Source organism: Corythoichthys intestinalis, chromosome 15 (genome assembly GCF_030265065.1).
Source record: "Corythoichthys intestinalis isolate RoL2023-P3 chromosome 15, ASM3026506v1, whole genome shotgun sequence".
Lineage (NCBI taxonomy): Eukaryota > Metazoa > Chordata > Actinopteri > Syngnathiformes > Syngnathidae > Corythoichthys > Corythoichthys intestinalis.
In genome coordinates this window covers 27899739-27924249 of record NC_080409.1, presented here as the reverse complement: position 1 = coordinate 27924249, position 24511 = coordinate 27899739, and the positions used below count along the sequence as shown (strand labels likewise).

At 41.5% G+C, this 24511-nt stretch overlaps 1 protein-coding gene across 2 annotated transcripts in view; it reads right to left on the bottom strand.

The window, feature by feature from the left end:
* Positions 1–5019: 5019 nt before the first annotated feature.
* Positions 5020–24511, bottom strand: part of prkd1 (protein kinase D1) — a 43032-nt gene continuing 23540 nt past the window's right edge. For both annotated transcript variants that reach the window (XM_057859820.1, XM_057859821.1), the window contains exons 13-21: positions 19819–19871; positions 17946–18018; positions 17759–17865; positions 17520–17681; positions 11560–11658; positions 11327–11487; positions 10752–10858; positions 7569–7654; positions 5020–6199 (exon numbers count right to left, since the gene is read on the bottom strand). In XM_057859820.1, coding sequence (XP_057715803.1) covers positions 5987–6199; positions 7569–7654; positions 10752–10858; positions 11327–11487; positions 11560–11658; positions 17520–17681; positions 17759–17865; positions 17946–18018; positions 19819–19871 — 1061 coding nt within the window. In that variant the 3' untranslated portion in view covers positions 5020–5986. The remainder of the gene's footprint in view (positions 6200–7568; positions 7655–10751; positions 10859–11326; positions 11488–11559; positions 11659–17519; positions 17682–17758; positions 17866–17945; positions 18019–19818; positions 19872–24511) is intronic.

Sequence of the window (24511 nt, the reverse complement as noted above, 5' to 3'; positions counted from 1 at the left end):
ACCATATCTATCCATGGAAGAAACATTAATTCATCATGATGAAACGTGCAAGTTATACAGCAGCCTTCGAAAGAAAAGCCACATCTGTTTTGTTTTCTCCTGGATTCAGGTAAGTTGGAGAAGTTGTCAAATCATATTATTACCGTACATATTGTCAGTTTACGGTAATGTTTTGAACTACCAATGTGCTATGCTTGTGCTGTGTTTCACCTGTCAGTAAAATGACATATCTGTATCTGTACATGAGCTCTGTTTTCTTTTATTCTTCTGTTTATTGGTGCTAAAATTAGGGTGCGCGTTATACACGAGTACAATAATTTCCCCTAGATTTTACAAGTAAATTTGGGGTGCGCGTTATACACGTGTGCGCCTTATATTCGGGAAATTACGGTAGCTCCACACTAATAGATTTGACAGACCATTTTTGTAGGATCGCCTAGATCAATCAGTTAAGGATCTACTAGAACTTAAAGATCCAACACATCATTACCTAGCTATGCCTCAGATGATCTAACAGGGCATTCCCTCAGATATGTACTTAATCGTCATCCCTTTATTGTAAATTGGAGGATCCTTTGTTTGTTTATGTGTGTAAAAGGGAAAGCTAAAAAACAAATATTTTGCAGTGTGTGTTTCTATTGCATGGGAAAGCGTGACGTGTTAATTGTTCCTTCTTTTGTTTTTGCCGCTTGTTGTCTTGCGCGACATCAACAGACGGAGGGATGGCGCCCGTTGCCTGCCCGACGCCGCTTTCTGTTTCGTAAACACCCAGACAAATCATACCGACGTGTTTGTCGTTCGACATGCTGACAGGAAGCGGTCGCGGCGGTTACCATGGCAACTGCGACATCATCCCCGGCGTGCCTGACGCACTCTGTTCGAGCATGTGTAAGTGTGTGTATTTGTTTGAGAGTGTGTGTTTGAAAGAGAAGGAAAAGTGTGTGTGATTGTGTGAGAGGGAAAAGTGTGTATTTCGAAATGATTGTGCCTGCGAAAGTGAGTTTACTCGACTCGTGTGAGTGTGAGAGTTTTTGTGTTCGTGAGCGTGCTTAAGAGAATATATGTGCGTGTGTGGTGAGAATGTAGATTTGTGTAAGGGACAGTATGGGTGATAGGGAAAGTGTATGGAAATGAGTGCATGCGTGTATAAAAGAGAACTCACTCTATGCGTAAGTGAGAAAGGGTGTGTGTCTGTGTGTGTGTGCGTGTGCGCGCGTACAATCAAATGTGTGTGTGAGAAAAAGAAAATGCGTGTGCAAGTAATAGAAAGTGTTAAATGTGTTGAGAGTGTGCATTAGAGGAAAGGGGTGTGCGTGTGTGTAAATTAGTGAATATATGTGAAAGAGAGCTCACTACACATTGTGTGAATGAGATTTTATGAGTGTGTGTCTCTAAATATGAGTTTAGGGGCGTGTGTTTGTGCCAATCAGTAAAAAGCTGGACTTCAGGTCAGGGTTCGGGTCAGATCCAGGAACTGGGAACTCATGAGCAACAGTCGCAGTGGTCTCGGTGACCACCTTGTTTTAGGTTATCCGGTTGCCATGGAAACAAGACATTCATACGGATTATCCACTTGAAAGTGGAATCAAATATTCCCTACAGGGTCCACTAGATCAGATACATGGCGCCCGTGACCCTCAGGACACTTGAGTAACTTGAAAAATAGCTGGGGCGTTGGGATATCCTTGGAATCGTGTAGATTTGAAAGGGAACCACAAAACATAAATGTTACAAATAAAAGTCATTTGAGATCAATTGTTGCTAGCATTAGTTCATTAACTGCCATAGACAATGAGAGACGTCCAATCTTTGAACTGAGCTCCGATTGCTGCAAGCCCCTCGCAGTTCAATGGATTAACCAATTACCAACGATAGCAAAATGAGATGAGTCAAAAGAAGCTCAGACTTCCCAAAAAGTTTTTAGCATGTTCTCTTCAGCTCCTCAATTCTATTTTACATTAAATACACATGCACGAACAGTACAGACAAATGTATGAAGAGGCACACAAAAACACATTCACACACAAAACTAAGACACCAACAAAAGATGTAAACAACCCCCCCACACACACACACACATACAACAAAGCAAACAAACAGAATAAACACATGCAAGGAAACACACACAAAGAGATATACACACACAAAGTGACACACACGTACACACTTTTCCCTCTGAGCGTCTTTGTCCAAACCTAACAAAAAAGCGGGAGTGCTGTCCACTTGCTTTCCATTTCCACTTGTAAAAATGAATAAAACATTACCAAAATGAAGTAGTAATACAAATTATGAATAATAACTTTAGATGACAAAATAACCCAAACAGCAAATACAAATCTAAAAGATTATCATCCAAAATGGAAACATTTGACATGTTTGAAAAATAATGTATGATCTACTTTTGTACATCTTCTGAGGAAAAAGATGTAAGATATATTAAATTTTAAATACACATTTAAATTGGCCTAATTTCAAAATGGTCAGTGCTTGTTATTTTGAAAGCATTTGAATGCAAATCTCCACGGAAGTAAAACACTCCAATAAATTATTAAATGACGTGTCCAATCAGATTTTATAGTAATCCATTCATTTTTTTTTTTTTTTTGTGTGGGTAGTTATAGTTCCATGTAGTTTATAGTAGCAGGGGAAAAAAACTGAAAAAGACCTCAGCACGACTTTTTGTTAACGAACGAGAAGAGCACAAAGAGTGAAGCGGACGTCGTCGACAATGTTTCTGTCCGCAAGGAGACCAAAAATCATCGTGTTGACAGGTAAAATAAAAATAATTTATATTTTAATTATGAATTTAATATGTAAGTTGTATTTCGTTTTTGTATAGAGGTTCCATATAGATTTTCACAAATATCAAAAACAAAGCAGTTGCAAAATGTAGTTTTCCCACCTGTCAAATTGTTTTAAAACAATTATTTTGATGTAGGAATGAAAGATTTGAATGTTTTTATTACATTAGTAAAATGCTATGTTGGATTCAGATCAGTAATAATATTAATAATTGTAATGATAATAATATGAACAGAATTTTAACACCATTCATTGTGACATCTATAACGCGTAACTGAAAACACGTGTTAAATAATGTCACACACCATGTTTTTATGGTATTAATAAATACAAAGGAATATATTGTGGCGGAAGATGTGATTTTTTTTTTTTTATGCCATTCATAACTTGTTCAATAATGTCCATTAAAAACTATCAAACATTAATGTAAACTGATAAATGAAAAAACAATAATGCAAATATTGTCACATTAAGTTTGATCTAATTTTCAATCTTTTGTTATTGTGGTAAACTGGAAGATAAGATAAATAAAAAATGTTACTGTAAAAACAATATTTTTAATTGAATACACAATTTATACATGTTAAAATTATTGTTGTAATTTCCACCATAAATTTAAGCAATAAATATTCCATTTTAATGATTAATACTGAAAGATTACTTTCCAATGATTTTGTAAAGCAGAATTGAGTTCATATTTGAAGTCCGTTGCCAACAAAATAAAAAAATAAAGAAATAAATATTCGTATAAAATGGATTTGCAAAACATTCTTACATGCAATAAAAGAACATTCCATCTACTCAAACTGTAATCTGACGTTTATGATCCTCTTATATATGTTGAATTCGTGTCATTAATATAAAAGTCAAAGTATGACTCTCCAAATAAAAGCGAAAATGTGAATACGGGACAAAAAATGATTTCTAAACGTAAATAGTAATGCGTGAGCACGTTTGTTGGTCAAATGGTGTTAATGTTTTTTTTCTTTGCTTACTCGTAAAATGTTCTTCCCCCCTCAATTTTTATGAAAGATGAAATCAGCTATAACGCGCTCGCTTTGTTTCGCCTTCTAATTGGCTGCAATTACTTTTTTGCATGATGTGTTTGTGTGAGTGTATTTGGTCACACGGACGTGTTTGTTGTTGTTGTCGGCTCTTTCTTAAACGTGAGTGTGTGTGTGTTTGTGGGGGGAATGGGGGGCGTGTATTGATGTGGCCTGCCGCGTCCCAACAAGAATCGCGGTAGGTGTCTCACGCACACCCGTGCAAACACACACAAACACGCATGTGCATGTGAGGTGGTTGTAGGGCGCCATCCAGCGGCAGCGCACGTCATAACGTGCGCTTCAATATTCATGGATGGTCGTATTTGAGTGTTTCATATACAGTATACATTTTTACTTGAGTTATCATTAATTGTTGTAAAATAATAACGGTGTTATTATTTTATTTATTTCTATAATATTCTTTTGTTCGGTGCATTTGTTAAAAAATATTGTAAAGCATAAATACTACTTTACTATTACTTAATTACATATTTTACTGAACTTGTTATATTTTATTCTAGTTTATTTATTAATTTTTGATATTCAGTGTTATATATTTAACGAAGTTTCGGTAGATCAAAAACATTTTTGGTTTTATTGTTATTATTTTATACGATTCATTTATTTCATCATCTAATTATTAAAATTTGTGGTGAATCATAAACAAAATGTATATTTATTTTTATAACTTAACATTTTTAGAAAACTTTTGTTAGTTTTTTAATGTTATTTTTTACTTCATTATAATTTGAGAGAAAAAAAAATATTTTCATTTCTTTGCCTGATCAATTTTATTTAATTCTGTCCGAAGTTGTCAGGGGGTTGTCATGGAAATCTCTCCACTTCCACGTTAGATGCACCCAATTGACCACGTGACCAGTGTGACCATGTGACAGGAAGTAATATTCTACTAATTGGCCACCTGGGACACATGACCTAAAAACTGCCTATTTTTTTATGCTGAAGTCGTGTGGGGAAAAAAAAATCCGCACAACAAAATTGACTGGTCGCCAGTCAAATTTTATTTCCAAGTTGGATAAAACCAGAATTCTGAACCTTTTCCCCTGAACGCAGGTTTTTTTTAGTTAGCATATATGTGCTACTCAGTTAGCAAAGCAATAGCGCAAAACAAGGAGAATTCGATAATAATGCAGACTTTTTTTCTGTTCTCTTTTATTGACATGATTTGTAAGTGAGACGAGGGAGTGGGCGACCATCACCATCAACGGCACTGAAACAAGCCTGTTTATCTCTCTGATAAAGTGAAAGAAACGGTGACTGGTCACCCAGACAGAGGTATACATTCGAAAAGTTAAAATATTTTGTCTTTGTTTTTTTTGTTTTTTTTTCCAAGAGACTTTATCGTTTCAACACTAGCTTGCTAATACATGTCATGTTACCATAACAACACCTTTTAGTCTTTCTCAGAATGAAACATCTCAAACAACTCTTACCGTAACATTAGCTTAAGCTGATGATATTGATGCTAACAAAGACAAATTAGCGTTTAGTAATGGAAGCGAAAAGTGATTGATCAGACATGAAATTATAGTTGGAGTAAGTGATAGGTTAGCATTGTGTTAGCATCACACAAGGACAAACAAGCTGCTACTGGTCAACGTCTTACATTTAAATTAAGTGGTAGAAAAAAAAGCTCTTTGGGACAAAAAAAAAAGACTGAGGTGAGGTCGTATGGCATGCTTTCTTTCCATCACCTTCCTGTTGGCTTTGGTTCAATTATTTTAATTTTTATCAACGTCTTTGTTTAGCTGTTTTTGTTTGTTTTGTGTCCCTTAATGCCTTTTTTTTCCAACTGGATGTTTGTTTGTGTCAAATTACTGTTGTTTAGTTTCAAGCTCCTGTGCGTTCCAGGCATTTCCTGTTGTTGTTCTATCTTCATGTTTGTTCCTGTCAACTTCCTATTGTTTTGTTTCAACTTCCTGTTGTTTCCATTAAAATCCTGTTGTTTTTTTCCAACTTCCTGTTTGTTTCTGTTAACTTATTTAATTTTTCAGCTTTCTCTTTGCTTCCTTCAATGTCCTATTTTTTTTGTCTTCCTGTTTGTTTCTGTAAACTTCGTTTTGTTTGTTCAACTTCCTGTGTGTGTCAGTCTACTTCTTATCGTCTGATTGTTGGCTTCAGAGTTCGCTGACGCGCTCGCTCAGGGTCTCCAGCTCATCCTCCCTGCCCCGATAGAGCTGCGTCCCCTGCTGGCCCCCCAGGTAGGTTTGCACGTGGATTCCGCTGAGCCTGGCGTGATGATGCCACCGCAGATCGTCGCTCTCGTGCGTCACGTAGCGCTCGTCCACACGACTCTCAAGACTGCGGAGGTCCAACCACATCTGGTAATCCTGGAAACCCAAACCACATCAACAACAGATGACAAAATTTCATTAATTGCACTCAAATTAACCCAACATTTTCTCACTCACTACTTAAGCATTCATTGCATCATATATTTGCTCACTAATATGTTCACTCACTCGCTCGCTCACTCACTCACTCACTCACTCACTCACTCACTCACTCACTCACTCACTCACTCACTCACTCACTCACTCACTCACTCACTCACTCACTCACTCACTCACTCTCAATGGTTACCAATTTTTTGTAATCATTTAGTTAATGGTACACTCAGTTATTCATGCATTTACATATGGCAAAAAACACTCAGGTGATTTGAAGTTCTGCTCTGAGACCCCCAATTTGGCCAAATTTCAAATTGTCCTATATGCATGTACGATACATCATTGGAAAGCTTAAAGTTTCTGGGGGAAGAAAAATTTTGAACAGAAGGGCATTAAAAAAAAATTAAACAGCAAAACCCTAACTGGAGGTGAGAGCATGAGAGAGTATAATTAATGACGCCATGATTTCAACAAGATATTATCGCATACTTACCTCTTTTCGATCCAAAAACTCCATCTAGCATGTATCACCGAGTGTCATGACACAGCTTTAAATGGCCACAGCCGGATTTTGGGGGGATTTTATGGGTGAAACATGGTAATATAACATGGGTCGCGATGCAGAAATCGCAGACATCAAGGAGTGGTCGAGATTTTCTTTTTCAATTTTTCTTTGTTTGGATCGATTATTCATCATCTAAAATATTGGGGAAAAAGCGACAGTAACAAAAAAATACAATTAAGCGATGGTTATGAGGTAGATATTCATGACTTATTTAGAGACACTATTTTTTTCATTGTTACGCAATTTGTTTAACATTTTAAAATATGCGAGTGAATAATTTTTCTAAGTGTTTTTTTTCTCCAAACTAAATATTAGAAATCAATTGATGATTCCAAGCTAAAAATGACAGCGATTTGGAATAATAAATATAATTACCTTCTTTTTCTGGCTGGGTTGAAACAAAAGCGGTTGCGGGACGTCAGTAAACAGGGGTCTCCAGGGTAAAACGGATAAATTAAAAATAGTTCGGGGGCTTAAAGCGCCATGAATCTGCGATGGCAGCATATAGACATATTTTTCTATCAAACACAACAATTCTTTTGGCTTAAAATATAGCAGTTTATTTTAAAGAGGAGTTTTCAGCCTTGTCCTTGTTTTCCGCCATACGTATTCGTGGAGTCACACATTAATTCTCTCACACATTTAATCATGCATTAACTTACGCCTTTCATTAATGCATTCACTCTTTCATTCACATTCGTATTTGATCATGTCTTCACCACAGTCAGTCGGTCAGTGTCTGACCTGCAGCCAAGCGTGACTTAGTGTTTTGTCAACACTATAGCGTTTCCTCATCTTCACCTGCAGAAGATTGTTGATCAGGTCGATGGCTGAAGAAGAAGAGGAAGAAGAAGAGGAGGGGGTGGAGGAGTTAACACAGAGGTTGTGGGGTCCCCTCCCGCCGCCTCTTGGCCCCCCTCCGGTGTGAGGGTCAGCAGAGGCTAATGAGCAAAGCTAACATGATGTTAACATTTCTTCAGGGGTCAACGGTCTGAGCGGCTCGGGCAGCGCAGGGGCCCGTGCGGCGGGGGCCCGTGCGGCGGGGGCCCATGCGGCAGGGGCTGCTGAGGTTAGGGAGGGGTGGGGCGCCATCGTCTGCCATTATGCACATGAGTGCACGCCCGCTTGAATGGAGCCCTGCTTCCTCGCACATTTTTCTGCTCTATGAGGGACAATGAGGTCTCCTCAAAGACAAACATAAGAATTCAAGCACAAGTCACGTTCCGGATTTTTGCCACTCAAATGTGCTCCCCACATTATTTCTTCGAAACTAAACTTTTTCTTAGACAACTTACAAATAAAAAAAAAAGAGAATGAAATCAAGGAACTAGAGGGAGAGTTTGTCACACAGAAATGAAAGTCACTATTCTAAATCATTATTTAATGAAAGGAAAAAAATGAATAAGCAAACTAAACTAACCAATGGCCTAACTGATCACATAATATACATAATTATACCAACCGGCAAAACAACAAGTTTAACTCACCGATCAATTAATCGAGAATAAATTCCTCTTTGAATATGTGAACAAATAAACAAAATAACAAATCTAATAATAAAGCATAAACTAAGCTATGCTACATTGACAAAAGCCTTGCCAGAAAAACATTTAATTAACGGAACAACCAAATACCAAAGAACACAAGTGAAGTAAGAAACAAAAAACTAATTTTCTCATTCAATTAAAAAAAAAAACAAACAAGCAAACTAAGCAACCATCTAATTGACAAATGCCAAAACATACCAAGCCAACCACCAAATTGTTCATATTAGCAACCACTTATTGTTGCTGCGTCACGACAAGACCCGTTGCCATGGCAACACAGTCAATCAAAGATATTCAGCATCACGGGGGCGATATCCTCAACTGCTCACAAAATCAGAATATGTCAATTTTGGTCGTTTTGCGCAAGTCACGTTGTTGTCACCTAAAGACTCGTGAGTCACTCATTAGCTTGATAACTTCCTGCCACCTCCTCGATGATGGTGAGGAGAGAAGCTAGTGAAGATGCAGAGGCGAAGAAGAACATGAAGCGAAAACTACAAAATCAACGCAACCTTGACTCATTCACTGCCATTGACGGCGATAGATGTACAGTACAATCCATTTGAACGGAAAGGCCCTGCAGTGATTCATTACCAGGGAAATCATGGGAAAAAATTTGAATTCTAGCGGAGGTCATCAAAAAATCTCAACAGGACAAGATGGTCAAAATGGAGGTGTGACCATAATCGCCATCGACAGGCAGCGTGAAATAGGCTAGCACGCTAACGGCTATCCGAGCGGATGTGAAAGTTGCTCATTAAAGCCAGCAGGAGGGCGGCCAACCAATGGAAAACAAAGTCTTGAAAGCTTCACGGCTGGCATTTCCATTCATATTTCATTAATTTCATGCTCTGCTGAGTCGTAACGTCAAACATTCTGTCTTACCCGGTCATGTTAGTGTGATTAGCTTAGCATTAGGGCAACAAACAAAACCGCGCCGGCAAGTCCTAATGTCAAAAGTTACATTCACACATGGGTTCTCACCAATTTTGGCATCAGACTAACGTATTAAATGCTGAAGCTGGTCATATTTTAAATAACTAAATTTAACATCAGGCTCGCGATTTTAGCTTAGCCTTGGAGCAACATGCCCATATAAACAATTAAAAAAAAAAAGTATTATTGAAACTACTAATAATTTACCTATAAAATAATAATTTGAATAATGAACGAATACAGAGGGTGGGCAAACTATTCCACAACAGGCTGCGGTGGGTGCAGGTTTTTGTTCCAGCCCACAAATCTGGTGTCTTATAAGTGCAATAAGTTGATTGCAGTTGGATGTTTTTTGTTTTTTCTGAAACCTCATTGCTTAAACTGTCTGTGCTGGATCGGTTGGAACAAAGACCAGGATCCACTGTGGCCCTCGATTGCTCACCCCTGAACTAACATTTAACCCCAGGAAGTCATTAACCGTTTTACCTTAGCCTCAAAGCACCATAGAAAATACGCTAACTAGATAAGAACAACTTGACTATGAAGTCACACTTATCTCTAGGGAACCACATTAGTTGATTTAGCCTAGCATCAAAGCAACATATAAAACACTGACAAAAAAACCCATGAAAAAAAAAACAACCAAACTAAAAAACTAATGTAAGAACTAACAATTGACCGGACAGCATTACATTAATGAGTAAAATTAACTAATTACGAACTAGCTAACTACAAAACACATACTGACATTATTAGCGCTTTGGAGGTGTGTTACTGTAATGCGGTATTAAATTGCTAAGGGGTAAAAATCATTGGTTGCTATTGACGGCTCTAGATGTCCAAACTATTTGGACGGGGATGGGCTAGCATCGATTGAATGCGCCGTCAATAGCAGCCAACAACAGAACCTACATAGTGAAAATCCCAAGAAACAACAAGGATTATTAATCTAAATCCTGAACAAACTACAATGAAAAAACAGAGGCAAACGAGTTAATGACTTTTGAATGCGCTATGAAATCAACAAAACAGCACGATGTTGTGGTACAAAAGCACTTGAATGTAGCCAGGACATAAGGATTAGGACTACTTTGGATTCTGTTACCAGGAATTGGAAAAAGCTAAATCCCAACAAAGCCTTAGGTCCCGATGGTATGTCAGCAGTTATTTGAAAAAACATGTGCTGAGGAATTATCTCCATCCTGCCTGGCATTATCTTTTCCAGATGTCCATAGATTTTAGAACTGTAACAGAGCTTTGGAAGCAGAGTTCCCTAAAAAGAATTGTCTGCTTAAAAATAACCCCGAAGCAAACTAATCTATTACAATTTCTGTACCAATGTGACAAAATATCCTCCTGTCGGTTGCATCTGATTGGTGGCACGAAGACAGAATTTTTGGGAAAAGTGTTAGTTCACTTGTAAAAGCCTATTTGCTGGACATACCTTCTGGAGAGACTTTTTTCCATGGGTGTGGTGGGTACATGAAGGCAGCGTTTTGGATCTGATCGTTGATGTCTTCGTCTTCGTTAAATGGAAACGTACCGCTCAGGCTGAACACGGCAAAGAATACATCATGGGGTGAATGTTATCTGACATTATATTTCAATGCTAAATTAGAAACAAACACAAGCAAAGCGTGAAATTTAAAATTAACTGATATACTGTCAGTGATGGCAATAGACATCTAATCCATACAAAATTAATGGAAATACTTTCTTACAAAAGAAGAAACAAATGAGCATTGTCACTGACTAACAAATGAATTAACCAATACTAAATTTTTCAGTATTAGAAATCAAATGTATGAACTCATTATCAGGCATATTAGCGAACTGACTAATTCAGTACTAACACTATTAAATAAATAACATCCTAACATAGCTATGGGCAAACAGACAAAGTTGCTTCTTACGAACAATTAAGAAAAAACAAGCCACCTGATTAATTACTAGATATATAAACAAAATAATAAGTAAGGGAAAAACAAAATAAACCACCTGAATAACTGCTATTTTTACCTGACATAGACAATGACGCCGACCGACCACATGTCTAGTGAGCGGTTGTAGCCCTTGTTGCGGAGCACCTCCGGCGCCAGGTAGGCTGGTGTGCCCACCACCGAGCGACGAAAAGATTTTTCACCGATGATACGGGCGAATCCAAAGTCACACAATTTTACCTGAATAAAGGGAAAAACGGAGACCATGAGTTGCTGAAGTCTTTGTTTTTGCTTCAAAATTTTGTTTCTCGCCTGAGGGAGGGGATCTGCCGATGCCAGCAGTACATTTTCGGGTTTCAGGTCACAATGGACGATGTTCTTGAAGTGGAGATGGCGCAGGGCGACCAGGATCTGAAGAGAGTCAGAAAAACAAAGCATTCAAAAATGAACGGACCCAGAAAAAAAGTCATGGACTAAATTACTAGCTAATAAAAAAAAAAACAACAACAACAGAAAACTAACAAACAAATGGCCAAATATGTCAAATGACTTAACACCCAAGGCACAAGCAAACAAACAACAACAAAAATAACTTTTTTATACTTTTATTTAACAAACTATCAAAAATGTAAATAATAATCTTTCAAGCAAACAAGAGCAAAGAAACTAATCAATAACTGCCTGATAGATTTATGTATATAGAAACTAACGAACTCACTTTTTGACAAAAAAGAAAATATTTACAATAAACAAAATTACAAACTGACAGAACAATTAACCAAGGTTGAAAAATAAATAAACAAAATTACAAACTTACTGAACAACCAACCAAGGTTAAAAAAAATAAATAAAAGATGAATTCTTCCAACAACCTAAAATAAACATAAACTGAATCAAACTTAGTTAAATGTTGCTCAGTCTGGCTGACTGACAGACCGACCAACTAATTAAGTTATTAAACCATGGAGTGCCGCAGATCTCCATCTTAGGGCCGCCCCTCTTCGTCCTGTACATTAATGATTTTGTTAATTCTTCATCCGTTTTACGTAAAGTAATATGTATTTGCAGACGATACGAATTTGTTCTTTTGCCATAACAATCCAACTGCACTGAGCAAACCATAAATAGTACAGTGCCTTGCAAAAGTATTCGGCCCCCTTGTATCTTGCAACCTTTCGCCACATTTCAGGCTTCAAAAATAACGATATGAAATTTAACTTTTTTGTCAAGAATCAACAAGTGGGACACAATCGTGAAGTGGAACAACATTTATTGGATAATTTAAACTTTTTTAACAAATAAAAAACTGAAAAGTGGGGCGTGCAATATTATTCGGCCCCTTTACTTTCAGTGCAGCAAACTCACTCCAGAAGTTCAGTGAGGATCTCTGAATGATCCAATGTTGTCCTAAATGACCGATGATGATAAATAGAATCCACCTGTGTGTAATCAAGTCTCCGTATAAATGCACCTGCTCTGTGATAGTCTCTGGGTTCTGTTTAAAGTGCAGAGAGCATTATGAAAACCAAGGAACACACCAGGCAGGTCCGAGATACTGTTGTGGAGAAGTTTAAAGCCGGATTTGGATACAAAAAGATTTCCCAAGCTTTAAACATCTCAAGGAGCACTGTGCAAGCCATCATATTGAAATGGAAGGAGCATCAGACCACTGCAAATCTACCAAGACCCGGCCGTCCTTCCAAACTTTCTTCTCAAACAAGGAGAAAACTGATCAGAGATGCAGCCAAGAGGCCCATGATCACTCTGGATGAACTGCAGAGATCTACAGCTGAGGTGGGAGAGTCTGTCCATAGGACAACAATCAGTCGTACACTGCACAAATCTGGCCTTTATGGAAGAGTGGCAAGAAGAAAGCCATTTCTCAAAGATATCCACAAAAAGTCTCGTTTAAAGTTTGCCACAAGCCACCTGGGAGACACACCAAACATGTGGAAGAAGGTGCTCTGGTCAGATGAAACCAAAATTGAACTTTTTGGCCACAATGCAAAACGATATGTTTGGCGTAAAAGCAACACAGCTCATCACCCTCAACACACCATCCCCACAGTCAAACATGGTGGTGGCAGCATCATGGTTTGGGCCTGCTTTTCTTCAGCAGGGACAGGGAAGATGGTTAAAATTGACGGGAAGATGGATGCAGCCAAATACAGGAACATTCTGGAAGAAAACCAGTTGGTATCTGCACAAGACCTTAGACTGGGACGGAGATTTATCTTCCAACAGGACAATGATCCAAGACATAAAGCCAAATCTACAATGGAATGGTTCAAAAATAAATGTATCCAGGTGTTAGAATGGCCAAGTCAAAGTCCAGACCTGAATCCAATCGAGAATCTGTGGAAAGAGCTGAAGACTGCTGTTCACAAACACTCTCCATCCAACCTCACTGAGCTCGAGCTGTTTTGCAAGGAAGAATGGGCAAGAATGTCAGTCTCTCGATGTGCAAAACTGATAGAAACATACCCCAAGCGACTTGCAGTTGTAATTGGAGCAAAAGGTGGCTCTACAAAGTATTAACGCAAGGGGGCCGAATAATATTGCACGCCCCACTTTTCAGTTTTTTATTTGTTAAAAAAGTTTAAATTATCCAATAAATTTTGTTCCACTTCACGATTGTGTCCCACTTGTTGTTGATTCTTGACAAAAAATTAAAATTTTATATCTTTATGTTTGAAGCCTGAAATGTGGCGAAAGGTTGCAAGGTTTAAGGGGGCCGAATACTTTTGCAAGGCACTGTAAATTAGAGAAAATAGACAAATGATGGTTCAAATGTAATAAATTATCTCTAAGTGTCAATAAAACAAATTACATTGTGTTTCGCTCCCATAAAAACAAGAAATTAAACAAATCTGCCTAAAAATGAACAGAGAAAAAATTAAAAGAGTAGGCTCTACAAAATTCCTCTGGGTCCATATTTATGAGTACCTTAATTTTAAAAAACATATTGATGATCTCACAAACTTTCAAAATACTGTATGCTGCTCTGTTCTTTAAACTGAGATATTATCTCCCACTCTCTGCACTCTTCATTCTGTATAAATCTTTATTTGAACCACATTTACAATACTGTAATAAAATACAGCGCAACACATTTCCAATTTAGCTGAAAAAGCTTGAAATACTACAGAAAAAAGTTATATGTACACTAACATGGTCTGAGTTCAATGCTCCAACTAAAATAAATTTTCACTCCCACCACCATTTGATTTTAAAGAGCATAACTATTTCCAAAATGCTTGCGTAATGTATCAGATCATCCATAAACTAAACCATAAATTAGGTGACCCCATCCCAATCTGTACTCCTCAGCCCACATACTACCAGAAGAAAAATCAAATCATTGGGAAAAAAAGAAGGCTAAAGTCTACAAGCTTTGGCATTGTGTGCAGAGGACCACAGATTTGGAATGAACTTGATGAAACACTTAAAATGTCACACTCCATCTCCATTTTTAAGAAAAAACTCAAAACCCATCTCCTGGCAATGTATGTTTAATATGGTGATTCTTTGAATAACTTTTACTAAGGTATCTCATATCAAATCCAATGTAACCATAATGTTGAAATTGTCCATAATTAATTGTATGTATGTGTATGGGCGTATGTACAGTGTATCACAAAAGTGAGTAAACCCCTCGCATTTCTGCAGATATTGGAGTATATCTTTTCATGGGACAATACTGACAAAATGACCAGTGTTGGGCACGTTACTTTAAAAAAGTAATTAGTTATAGTTACTCACTACTTCTTCCAAAAAGTAACTGAGTTAGTAACCGAATTTCTCTATAGTAAAAGTAACTAGTTACCAAGGAAAGTAACTATTTCCGTTACTTTAAAAGGAAGTTGTTGTATGTCAAAGAATTTGAAATTTTCTGAGCAGTACTCGAGTCAGTTGAATAGAGAAGAACAGACAGGTAGTTGTGTTATAGAACCTTGTAATATTTATTGCACCTCACCAGCAACAGATTTATCCTACACTTGAAGTGCAACAAAAATAAACAGATTTGAATTGCGTACCACAGATGTCTACAAAAGCTTTGCCTCGGGACATAAATTACACTTTACATGCACGTTCTTTCCTTTAATTTTGACCAACTTGAAATTGTGTTCATATCTCCACCTCGTAAAGGACAAATTTTCCTCAGAATGCTCTGCCATCATATCCCTCTGCATCTGTTTTGCGTATGTGTGTTTGCCACACGCGCCGTTCCGGTTTGTGTGTGAAAACACCGGCTCTGATTGGCTTACCATGACACATGACTCTGACCCTCAGCCAATAACAATCACTTCCATCGCATCTATCCTGGGGGTGCATTCAGGTAGCCTCGTCTCCCTACTCCTCCCGTCACCCTCAAAGCGTCTGCCGTCCTCAAGATGGAAGTAGCATTCTTGCTGGCTGACAGTGGGCGATGGGAACGAGGCTAGCATTCAGGTGTAGCAAACACAGAAACGTTGGCAAGCTTTGGAAAGCATTGTCTAATTGAATGAGCAGGGACAAACGGCCTGGAGTTATAAGAAGTACGTGCGCTATTCTCGAACCTGAACGCACCCCAAGTCTTGAATGACAAATAAACAGAGCAGACTCGCTACGGCTGATAGTTTCTTCAATTTATTCAAAGTAACGAACCGCTTTTGACTGTCAGTAACGGTAACAGCGTTGTAAGAGCGGAAAAATAGTTAGAAAAAATAACGACTTCATGCAACGGCGTTATTTATAACGGCGTTATTCCCAACACTGAAAATGACACTTTGACACAATGAAAGTAGTCTGTGTGCAGCTTATATGATAGAGTTAATTTATTTTCCTCTCAAAATAACTCAAAATATAGCCATTAATATCTAAATGCCTGGCAACAAAAGTGAGTACACCGCATGGGAACTACATACTGTACATCCCTAAATGTCCAAATTGAGTACTGCTTGTCATTTTACCTCCAAAATGTCATGTGATTCGTTACAGGAGTGCTGTCAGCATTGCTGCAGAGATGGAGGAGGTGAGGGGTCAGCCTGTTAGTTCTCAGACCATACGCCATACTCTAATGTACATCAAATGTGTGTGCATGGCTGTCAGGAAGCCTTTTCTGAAGACTGTACACAAGAAAGCCCGCAAACAGTTTGCTGAAGACATGTCAACAAAACACATAGATTACTGGAACCATGTCCTATGGTCCGATGAGACGATAATTTGTCTCAAGCATGTGAGGCAGCGACCAGGTGAGGAGTACAAAGATAAGTGTGTCATGCCTACAGTCAAGCATGATGGTGGGAATGACCCCCCCCCCCCCCCCCCCCACCACCACCACTTCAATCTCTGCAGCAAAGTTGACAGCACTCCTGTAACGAGTCATATGACATTTTGGAGGGAAAATGACAAGCAGTACTCAATTTGGACATTTAGGGATGTACAGTATGTACTTCCCATGCGGTGTACTCACTTTTTTTGCCAGGCATTTAGATATTAATGGCTATATTTTGAGGTGAAAATAAATGAACTGTATTATACTGTATAAGCTGCACACAGACTACTTTTCATTGCGTCAAAGTGTCATTTTGTCAGTGTTGTCCCATGAAAAGATATACTTAAATATCTGCAGAAATGCAAGGGGTGTACTCACTTTTGTGATACACTGTTTGTGTATGCTGCCTAACTGGGGCCGTACTAAAAACTTTAAACAGCTTCTTTGGAGTGTCCTTTTTGCGCATCTTATCATATGAAGTTCTTGTATATGACCATCTACTGTACACCTTAAATAATGTGTGAATAAACTAAAATAAAACACTAAACTAAAAAATGACAAAAAAAAAAAAAAAAAAAAAAACTACAATAAACTGAATGGCTAACAAGCAAGGACACAAACCAATGGAGCAAAAAGGGGAACTGACTCAGTAGGCAATTAAATAAGGATTTACTGGACTAACTGATGATATCTAATGAAAAATAAAAAGAGAAGCAATCTTTATTAAGTGATAAATTACTAAAAAAAAAAAATTAACAAAAAAATACTTTAGAAAACACGCGAACTAACGAATGTACAAACAGATGAATAGAAACACTAATTTACAATGATAAAAACTAATAAAGTAACGGGCTAATTGACTAGCAAATAAAAAAACAACAACTAACAAATCAAAATACAAACACGCTAAAAAATGCACATACTGACTGGCTGCTTGAGAAACTAAGTGACAAGTAAGCCATTTGACGATTGACTGCGGAAGACACAAAGGGGAAGTAGTCGGAATACGTTGGACCTGGGTGACCAGAAACTTGGTGATGCGTTCCGGCAGACGTCCTTTCTCGCTGGACAGAATCATCTCCAGCATGTCTCCGTGAAGTTTCTCCATCACCACGAACACTCGCTCCGGAGTCTCAAACATGCAGTCGAGGTTCACCACTCCGGGATGGTGAAGATTCTACGCACATCCAAGGAAAACATGCAGATTTGATATCATTTCCTGCTTGCCATTTGTTAAAGTGTGAGTGTTTATACCTGCAAGATGGCCACCTCGTTCCTCAGCTGACTCTCTTGCTTCGTAGGGAAGCGAAGCTTGTCGATGATTTTGATGGCTACGTCGCGGCTTGAAATTCGGTGTTTGCCTGCCAACCCGAACAAGTTAGTCATTGACGGGTGGTAGTCGTCAATGGCAGTGAGTGAGTGCAAAAGTGTTGCGTTTGACCTCCATAGACAATTCCGAACTGTCCTGACCCGAGAACTTCATCTGGAAATATCTGATAGATGGAATTGATGTCCTGAAACAACAAAAACAAATATCTGATTTAAAAAAATCCAAGTACAGTACTGAACATACAGGCATGATGATTTTCCTGGGATAAATAGTTGATTTTGTGTGTGTGGCAGATGTGAGCGGAGGTTTGCATCAATATTGTGTATGTTTTGTATGGATATGCACTCTATGTGGATTTTATGTGTTTTTTGGCCTTTGTGTTCACATTGACTGGAATTTGTGTGCATTCTTTGTTCACGTTTTGCGTTTGTTGTGTCGATTTGTTGTAGATGTGTACCTTTGAATATGGGGGTTGTATGTTTTGTAAACAATGTGTCGACATTATGTGTTGTGTTGACATTGTGTTGGGTTTTGAGTGCCTTCTGTGTTTTTGTTGTCTTCCCGTTGTGTAGATTTTAGGCAAGGCAAGGCAAATTTATTTATATAGCACAATTTAACACAAGGCAATTCAAAGTGCTTTACATCACATGAAGATCATAAAAATCACATTAATCTCAATAATAGGAAATAAAATTATACATAAAAATCGCATTTAATCATGAATAGAATAAATAAATAAATAAATAAAACAAATACTACTACTACTGCTAATAATTGAAATCAGAAATGGAGATAAGCACAAGAGGAATAGAAAGCAAATAGATTGACATATATAGACAGTTATGGATCTGCAGTGTTAAACCAAAGCGTTCTTAGCCCTGATTTAAAGGAGCTAACAGTTTGAGGATAATTCAGACCTTCAGGTAACTTGCTCCAGAGGTGAGGAGCATAATAACTAAATGCTGCCTCACCCTGCTTGGTTCTTGTTCTTTTACTAGCTCTAGTAGTTCTAGTTCTTTTTTTTTAATCAAGACCTGTAAATATACCGTTGCAGTAGTCCAATCTGCTGAAAAGGAATGCATGCATAAGTTTTTCCATGTCTTGTTGAGTCAGAAGCCCCTTAATTCTGGCTATATTTTTTAGGTGGTAATAAGCAGATTTAGTGACGGACTTTAGATGGCTATCAAATTTTAGGTCTGAGTCAATAATTACGCCAAGGTTTCTGACTAGATTTGTAGCTGTAAGTGACATTGTTCTAAGGTGCCTGCTTATCTTTGACCTTTCCTTTTTTGGCTCAAAAATGATCACTTCTGTCTTCTCCACATTTAACTGGAGAAAATTCTGGCACATCCATTCATTGATTTGATGAATGCATTTACTCAGGGAGACTAAGGGACTATAATCATGTGGGGACACAGAAATGTAGAGGTCGTAGAGTGTGTCATCTGCATTGGTGTGATAGGAGATGTCATACCATAACTAGTTAATGTGTATATAGTGTATGCATGTTTATGTGGGTTTGTGTGTAGATTGTGTAGATTTTGTCTATATGCTGTGTAGGAGTTATTGAGAGGTTTGGTGGAAGTTTTATTTACAATTTTGTGTGCTTGTTATTCTCGTATGTTTTGCGGATTTTATGTGTATGTCTTGTGCATGAAATATTTCCAGCTGTGCTGTCGCATCATCTGGTGTGTGTGTGTGCGCTGACAGGCTAATATCACACCTCCATCAGGAGCGCACAAAGAAGACAATATTACTGGCTGCTTGCTGTCTAATTACCACGCGTCACCATAGCGACACTCGCTCAGCTTCACCGAGTAATCACAATCATCTCCTGCCAAGGTGGCGCATGGACCGGCCTGACGCTCACCTTGTGGTCGGTACAAGCGCCACTTTGTCAAGTTGAGCACTTTACGCAATCATTTCAGAAGTACATTAAATTCACAGCCAGTGTTTGTGTGTTGAGGTGTTTGTAGGTTCTCACCACGTTCTCCTGGATGTGACTGTTGGAGACAGAAATACTGATGGCGATTTCCTCTGCATAAACACAAAGAGAAAATAAAATAATTCAGGTATTCAAGTTTTTTTTTAACGACTGGAAAAAAGTCTTAACCCTATATTGCCAAACGTATCATATTCGATACAAGCATTTCTGGATCTCATTGCAGTTAAAAAAACAAACAAAAAAAACCTTTGTTTACTACCTTAGTGTGATCAATTTCACTTTAGTTATTTTTGTCTTACCACAAGGACTGCATGCAATGGTTAAAGTGGTTATGACACCAAGAAGCATGTTTATTAAATATTTCACGCTGTGTTTTATGCTCCTGAATGAAACGGACCGCTTGGATGTGTGTGGAAGCGATTGTTTTTTTATATTCAATTTTTGAATCCCACACCATGAAAATGAGTGACTTCCAGTCTCGGGTTGAGGACAAATGCGAATGTGACGTCACCCAGGTCAGCATCTCACAATACAGCATTGCTTTATAACATGCAGATGCACTGCGGTTTCAGCTGATTTTGCGGATTAATTAGTTTATTTTTCGCACCACGCCAGCCAAACGGCTGCAGGCTTTTGTAGCTGCACCAGGGAGAGGTGTGTTAGCCTTTTGGGTTTCAGAAAATTCCCGTTCACCCCGAGATCAGCCAAAACAAGTGGGCGACAACTGTGGGACCGTTGGACTTACGAGGAAGAGAGTAAACATCGTGTTTTGTGTTATGTCAAATACTGGGATCATGGCACATGTTTTAATACGGGGGTGGCTTCCATTTTGTGGCTGACATGCTCCTTGTCCACGAGAGTGCCACTCGGCCGATGACCGGCAGCTTGTCGGATACACCCCCGCCGGGAGAGCGCTATACTCGGCTTACTGTCCTCCTCATGTGCCCGGTCTTCTTTCAAATTTTCCACCCCATCAGAAGTTGCAACTTTGTGTTAAAAATGGCCACGAATACAGAAATTACTTAATAAACTCTCTTTAAGGGGATATTTACTTACGTTTGATCAAGGACGGACATGTAGAAAAGTTCCCCTCAGATACATCCTGCCTTGTTAGCTGCACACAACAACTCCATGCCGCTCTCTCATTGTTTACGTCTTCTCCGTGTTTTTAAACATGAATTTGTCAGGGACGCGGGCAGGCAGGCAGGTTGTGTGGACCCAATTGCAGGGAAACAAAAGCGGCAAGGCAGGTGAACTCAAAAAACGTTTAATGATATCTAACAAAAACACAAAGTACAACTGAAAGCACTGAGGATCAAAAGGGCAAGATTCAAACAAAACTTACTTAAATCGGAGGGACTGGTACACGAGGGCTTGGACCGGACTTGAAATTGACGTAGACATAGACATAGACAATGACGCAACAAGGAGTGAACAGAAAATTGGAGCTTATATACACACAAGCAGACAAGGGGTAACGAGACAACAAGGAACAGGTGAGCACAGGAGGATAGACTAGGAGAAGGCACATCAGGTGAAATCAATGGGCAATCACAGGGACAAGTCACACTAGGAGAAAACAAACACAAAACCTAACAGTAACCCCCCCCTCAAGGGACGGATCCCAGACGTCCCGACGAAAATAAAGTCCCAAACACGGCGAGAAGAAGGAGGGAGCAACATTAGCCCGTCAGGGCTAGTCAGGTGGGCGTCCAGGACGCCAGACGTTGGCTGATCGCACGGGTCGATCGGGTGGGCGCTTGGGGCGCCAGACGTTGGGTGACCGCACAGGATGATCAGGCGGGCGCCCTGGGCGAGGTAGGACTTTGCCGTTCATGCCGCCAAGCCGTGGCAGGAAGCGGGGAGCAATGTCGTCGTCATCGTGAAGAGAGTCAGGCACGCAGTCGTCGTCGGAGTCGGGCGGACCAGGAACTGAGTCGTCGTCGGAGTCGGGCGGACCAGGAACAGAGTCGTCGTCGGGGTCGGGCGGACCAGGAACAGAGTCGTCGTCGGGGTCGGGCGGACCAGGAACTGAGTCGTCGTCGGAGTCGGGCGGACCAGGAACTGAGTCGTCGTCAGAGTCATGCGGGCCAAGAACAGATTTGGAGTCGTCGTGCGGGCCAAGCACAGATTTGGAGTCGTCGTGCGGGCCAGGAACAGATTTGGAGTCGTCTGCTGGCGTGACAGCGCCTGAGTCGTTGTCGTCGCCGTCTGCTGGCGTGACAGCGCCTGAGTCGTATTCGTCGTCGTCTGCTGGCATGACAGCGCCTGAGTCGTTGTCGTCGTCGTCTGCTGGCGTGACAGCAGCGGAGTCGTCGTCGTCTGCTGGCGTGACAGCAGCGGAGTCGTCGTCGTCTGCTGGCGTGACAGCAGCGGAGTCGTCGTCGTCTGCTGGCGGGACAGCAGCGGAGTCGTCGTCGTCTGCTGGCGGGACAGCAGCGGAGTCGCAGGAATCTGCTGGCGGGACAGCAGCGGAGTCGCAGGAGTCTGCTGGCGGGACAGCAGCGTAGTCGCAGGAGTCTGCTGGCGGGACAGCAGCGGAGTCGACGTCGTCTGCTGGCGTGACAGCAGCGGAGTCGTCGTCGTCGTCTGCTGGCGGGACAGCAGCGGAGTCGTCGTCGTCGTCTGCTGGCGGGACAGCAGCGGAGTCGTCGTCTGCTGGCGGGACAGCAGCGGAGTCGTCGTCGTCGTCTGCTGGCGGGACAGCAGCGGAGTCGTCGTCGTCGTCTGCTGGCGGGACAGCAGCGGAGTCGTCGTAGTCTTCTGCTGGCAGGACAGCAGCGCAGTCGTCGTCGTCGTCTGCTGGCGGGACAGCAGCGGAGTCGTCGTCGTCTGCTGGCGGGACAGCAACGGAGTCGTCGTCGTCGTCGTCTGCTGGCGGGACAGCAGCGGAGTCGTCGTCGTCGTCTGCTGGCGGGACAGCAGCGGAGTCGCAGGAGTCTGCTGGCGGGACAGCAGCGGAGTCGCAGGAGAAAACAGGAGTGGTCGGCGCGGGCAAAAGACTGCGGGGAGTCGGCGCGGGCACTGGAACGAAGGTCAGACGGCGAGGCGCCGGGACAGGGACTAGGCGACGAGGCGCAGGGACGGGCACCTCGGGCAGCTTGGACGTTGGCGCGGGCACTAGACTGCGTGGAGTCAGCGCGGGCACTGGAACGGAGGCCAGACGGCGAGGTGCCGGGACAGGGACTAGGCGACGAGGCGCCGGGACGGGCACCTCGGGCAGCTTGGACGTCGGCGCGGGCACTGGACTGCGGGGAGTCGGCGCGGGCACTGGAACGGAGGCCAGACGGCGAGGTGCCGGGACAGGGAGTAGGCGCTGGAGGAACTTGACTGCGGGGAGTCGGCGCTGGAGGGACTTCACTGCGGGGAGTCGGCGCTGGAGGAACTTGACTGCGGGGAGTCGGCGCTGGAGGAACTTGACTGCGGGGAGTCGGCCCTGAAGGAACTTGACTGCGGGGAGTCGGCCCTGAAGGAACTTGACTGCGGGGAGTCGGCGCTGGAGGAACTTGACTGCGGGGAGCCGGCGCGGGAGGAACTTGACTGCGGGGAGCCGGCGCGGGAGGAACTTGACTGCGGGGAGCCGGCGCGGGAGGAACTTGACTGCGGGGAGCCGGCGCGGGAGGAACTTTACTGCGGGGAGCCGGCGTTGGAGGAACTTGACTGCGGGGAGCCGGCGTTGGAGGAACTTGACTGCGGGGAGTCGGCGCGGGAGGAACCGCCGCACGCCGTCGGCGTTGATGACCACGCCGAGGCCTTTGGTGAGCGCCTTCAGGTGGCAGGGGCGGCAGAACGGCCTCATTAGGCCGCCTTGTCCCAGGGCGACCTCGCAGACCACCCCGGGGGGGTCCCCGATAGATGGCCCAACGGGACCCCAGGTAGGAGTCTCTGGCCAGGAGCTCCGAACGGGATACAGTGGTAGGGGGGTAGAAAGAAAAACGATCAGAGGAAACAGAGGCTGTGAAATCAAAATCCGGGTCAGAGTCAGAATCAGAAAATAGGAGATCGTATAAATTATGATCCTCCTCAAAATCAGAAAAATCAGAGTCTAACAAAATGTGCTGTGGTCGGGTTCGGGTTGATGGCCGTCGGCATGCCTGCCGAAAATGAATTTTTCCCGCTGGGTCCACAATTGGTTGCGTCATTCTGTCAGGGACGCGGGCAGGCAGGCAGGTTGTGTGGACCCAATTGCAGGGAAACAAAAGCGGCAAGGCAGGTGAACTCAAAAAACGTTTAATGATATCTAACAAAAACACAAAGTACAACTGAAAGCACTGAGGATCAAAAGGGCAAGATTCAAACAAAACTTACTTAAATCGGAGGGACTGGTACACGAGGGCTTGGACCGGACTTGAAATTGACGTAGACATAGACATAGACAATGACGCAACAAGGAGTGAACAGAAAATGGGAGCTTATATACACACAAGCAGACAAGGGGTAACGAGACAACAAGGAACAGGTGAGCACAGGAGGATAGACTAGGAGAAGGCACATCAGGTGAAATCAATGGGCAATCACAGGGACAAGTCACACTAGCAGAAAACAAACACAAAACCTAACATAATTTACGCCATATTCGTACTGATCATGTGGCAGCTACGCGCTCCTCCGACGTCAGCCGGTTTGTCCAGCAGTCATTCTTTCGCTGCTTCCCCGGCAAACGGGCTCTGCTGCCCAGAGCAGGGGAATGACGAGCTGTAACTTGCTCGCCGCCAGACTGGTTGCCGATCGG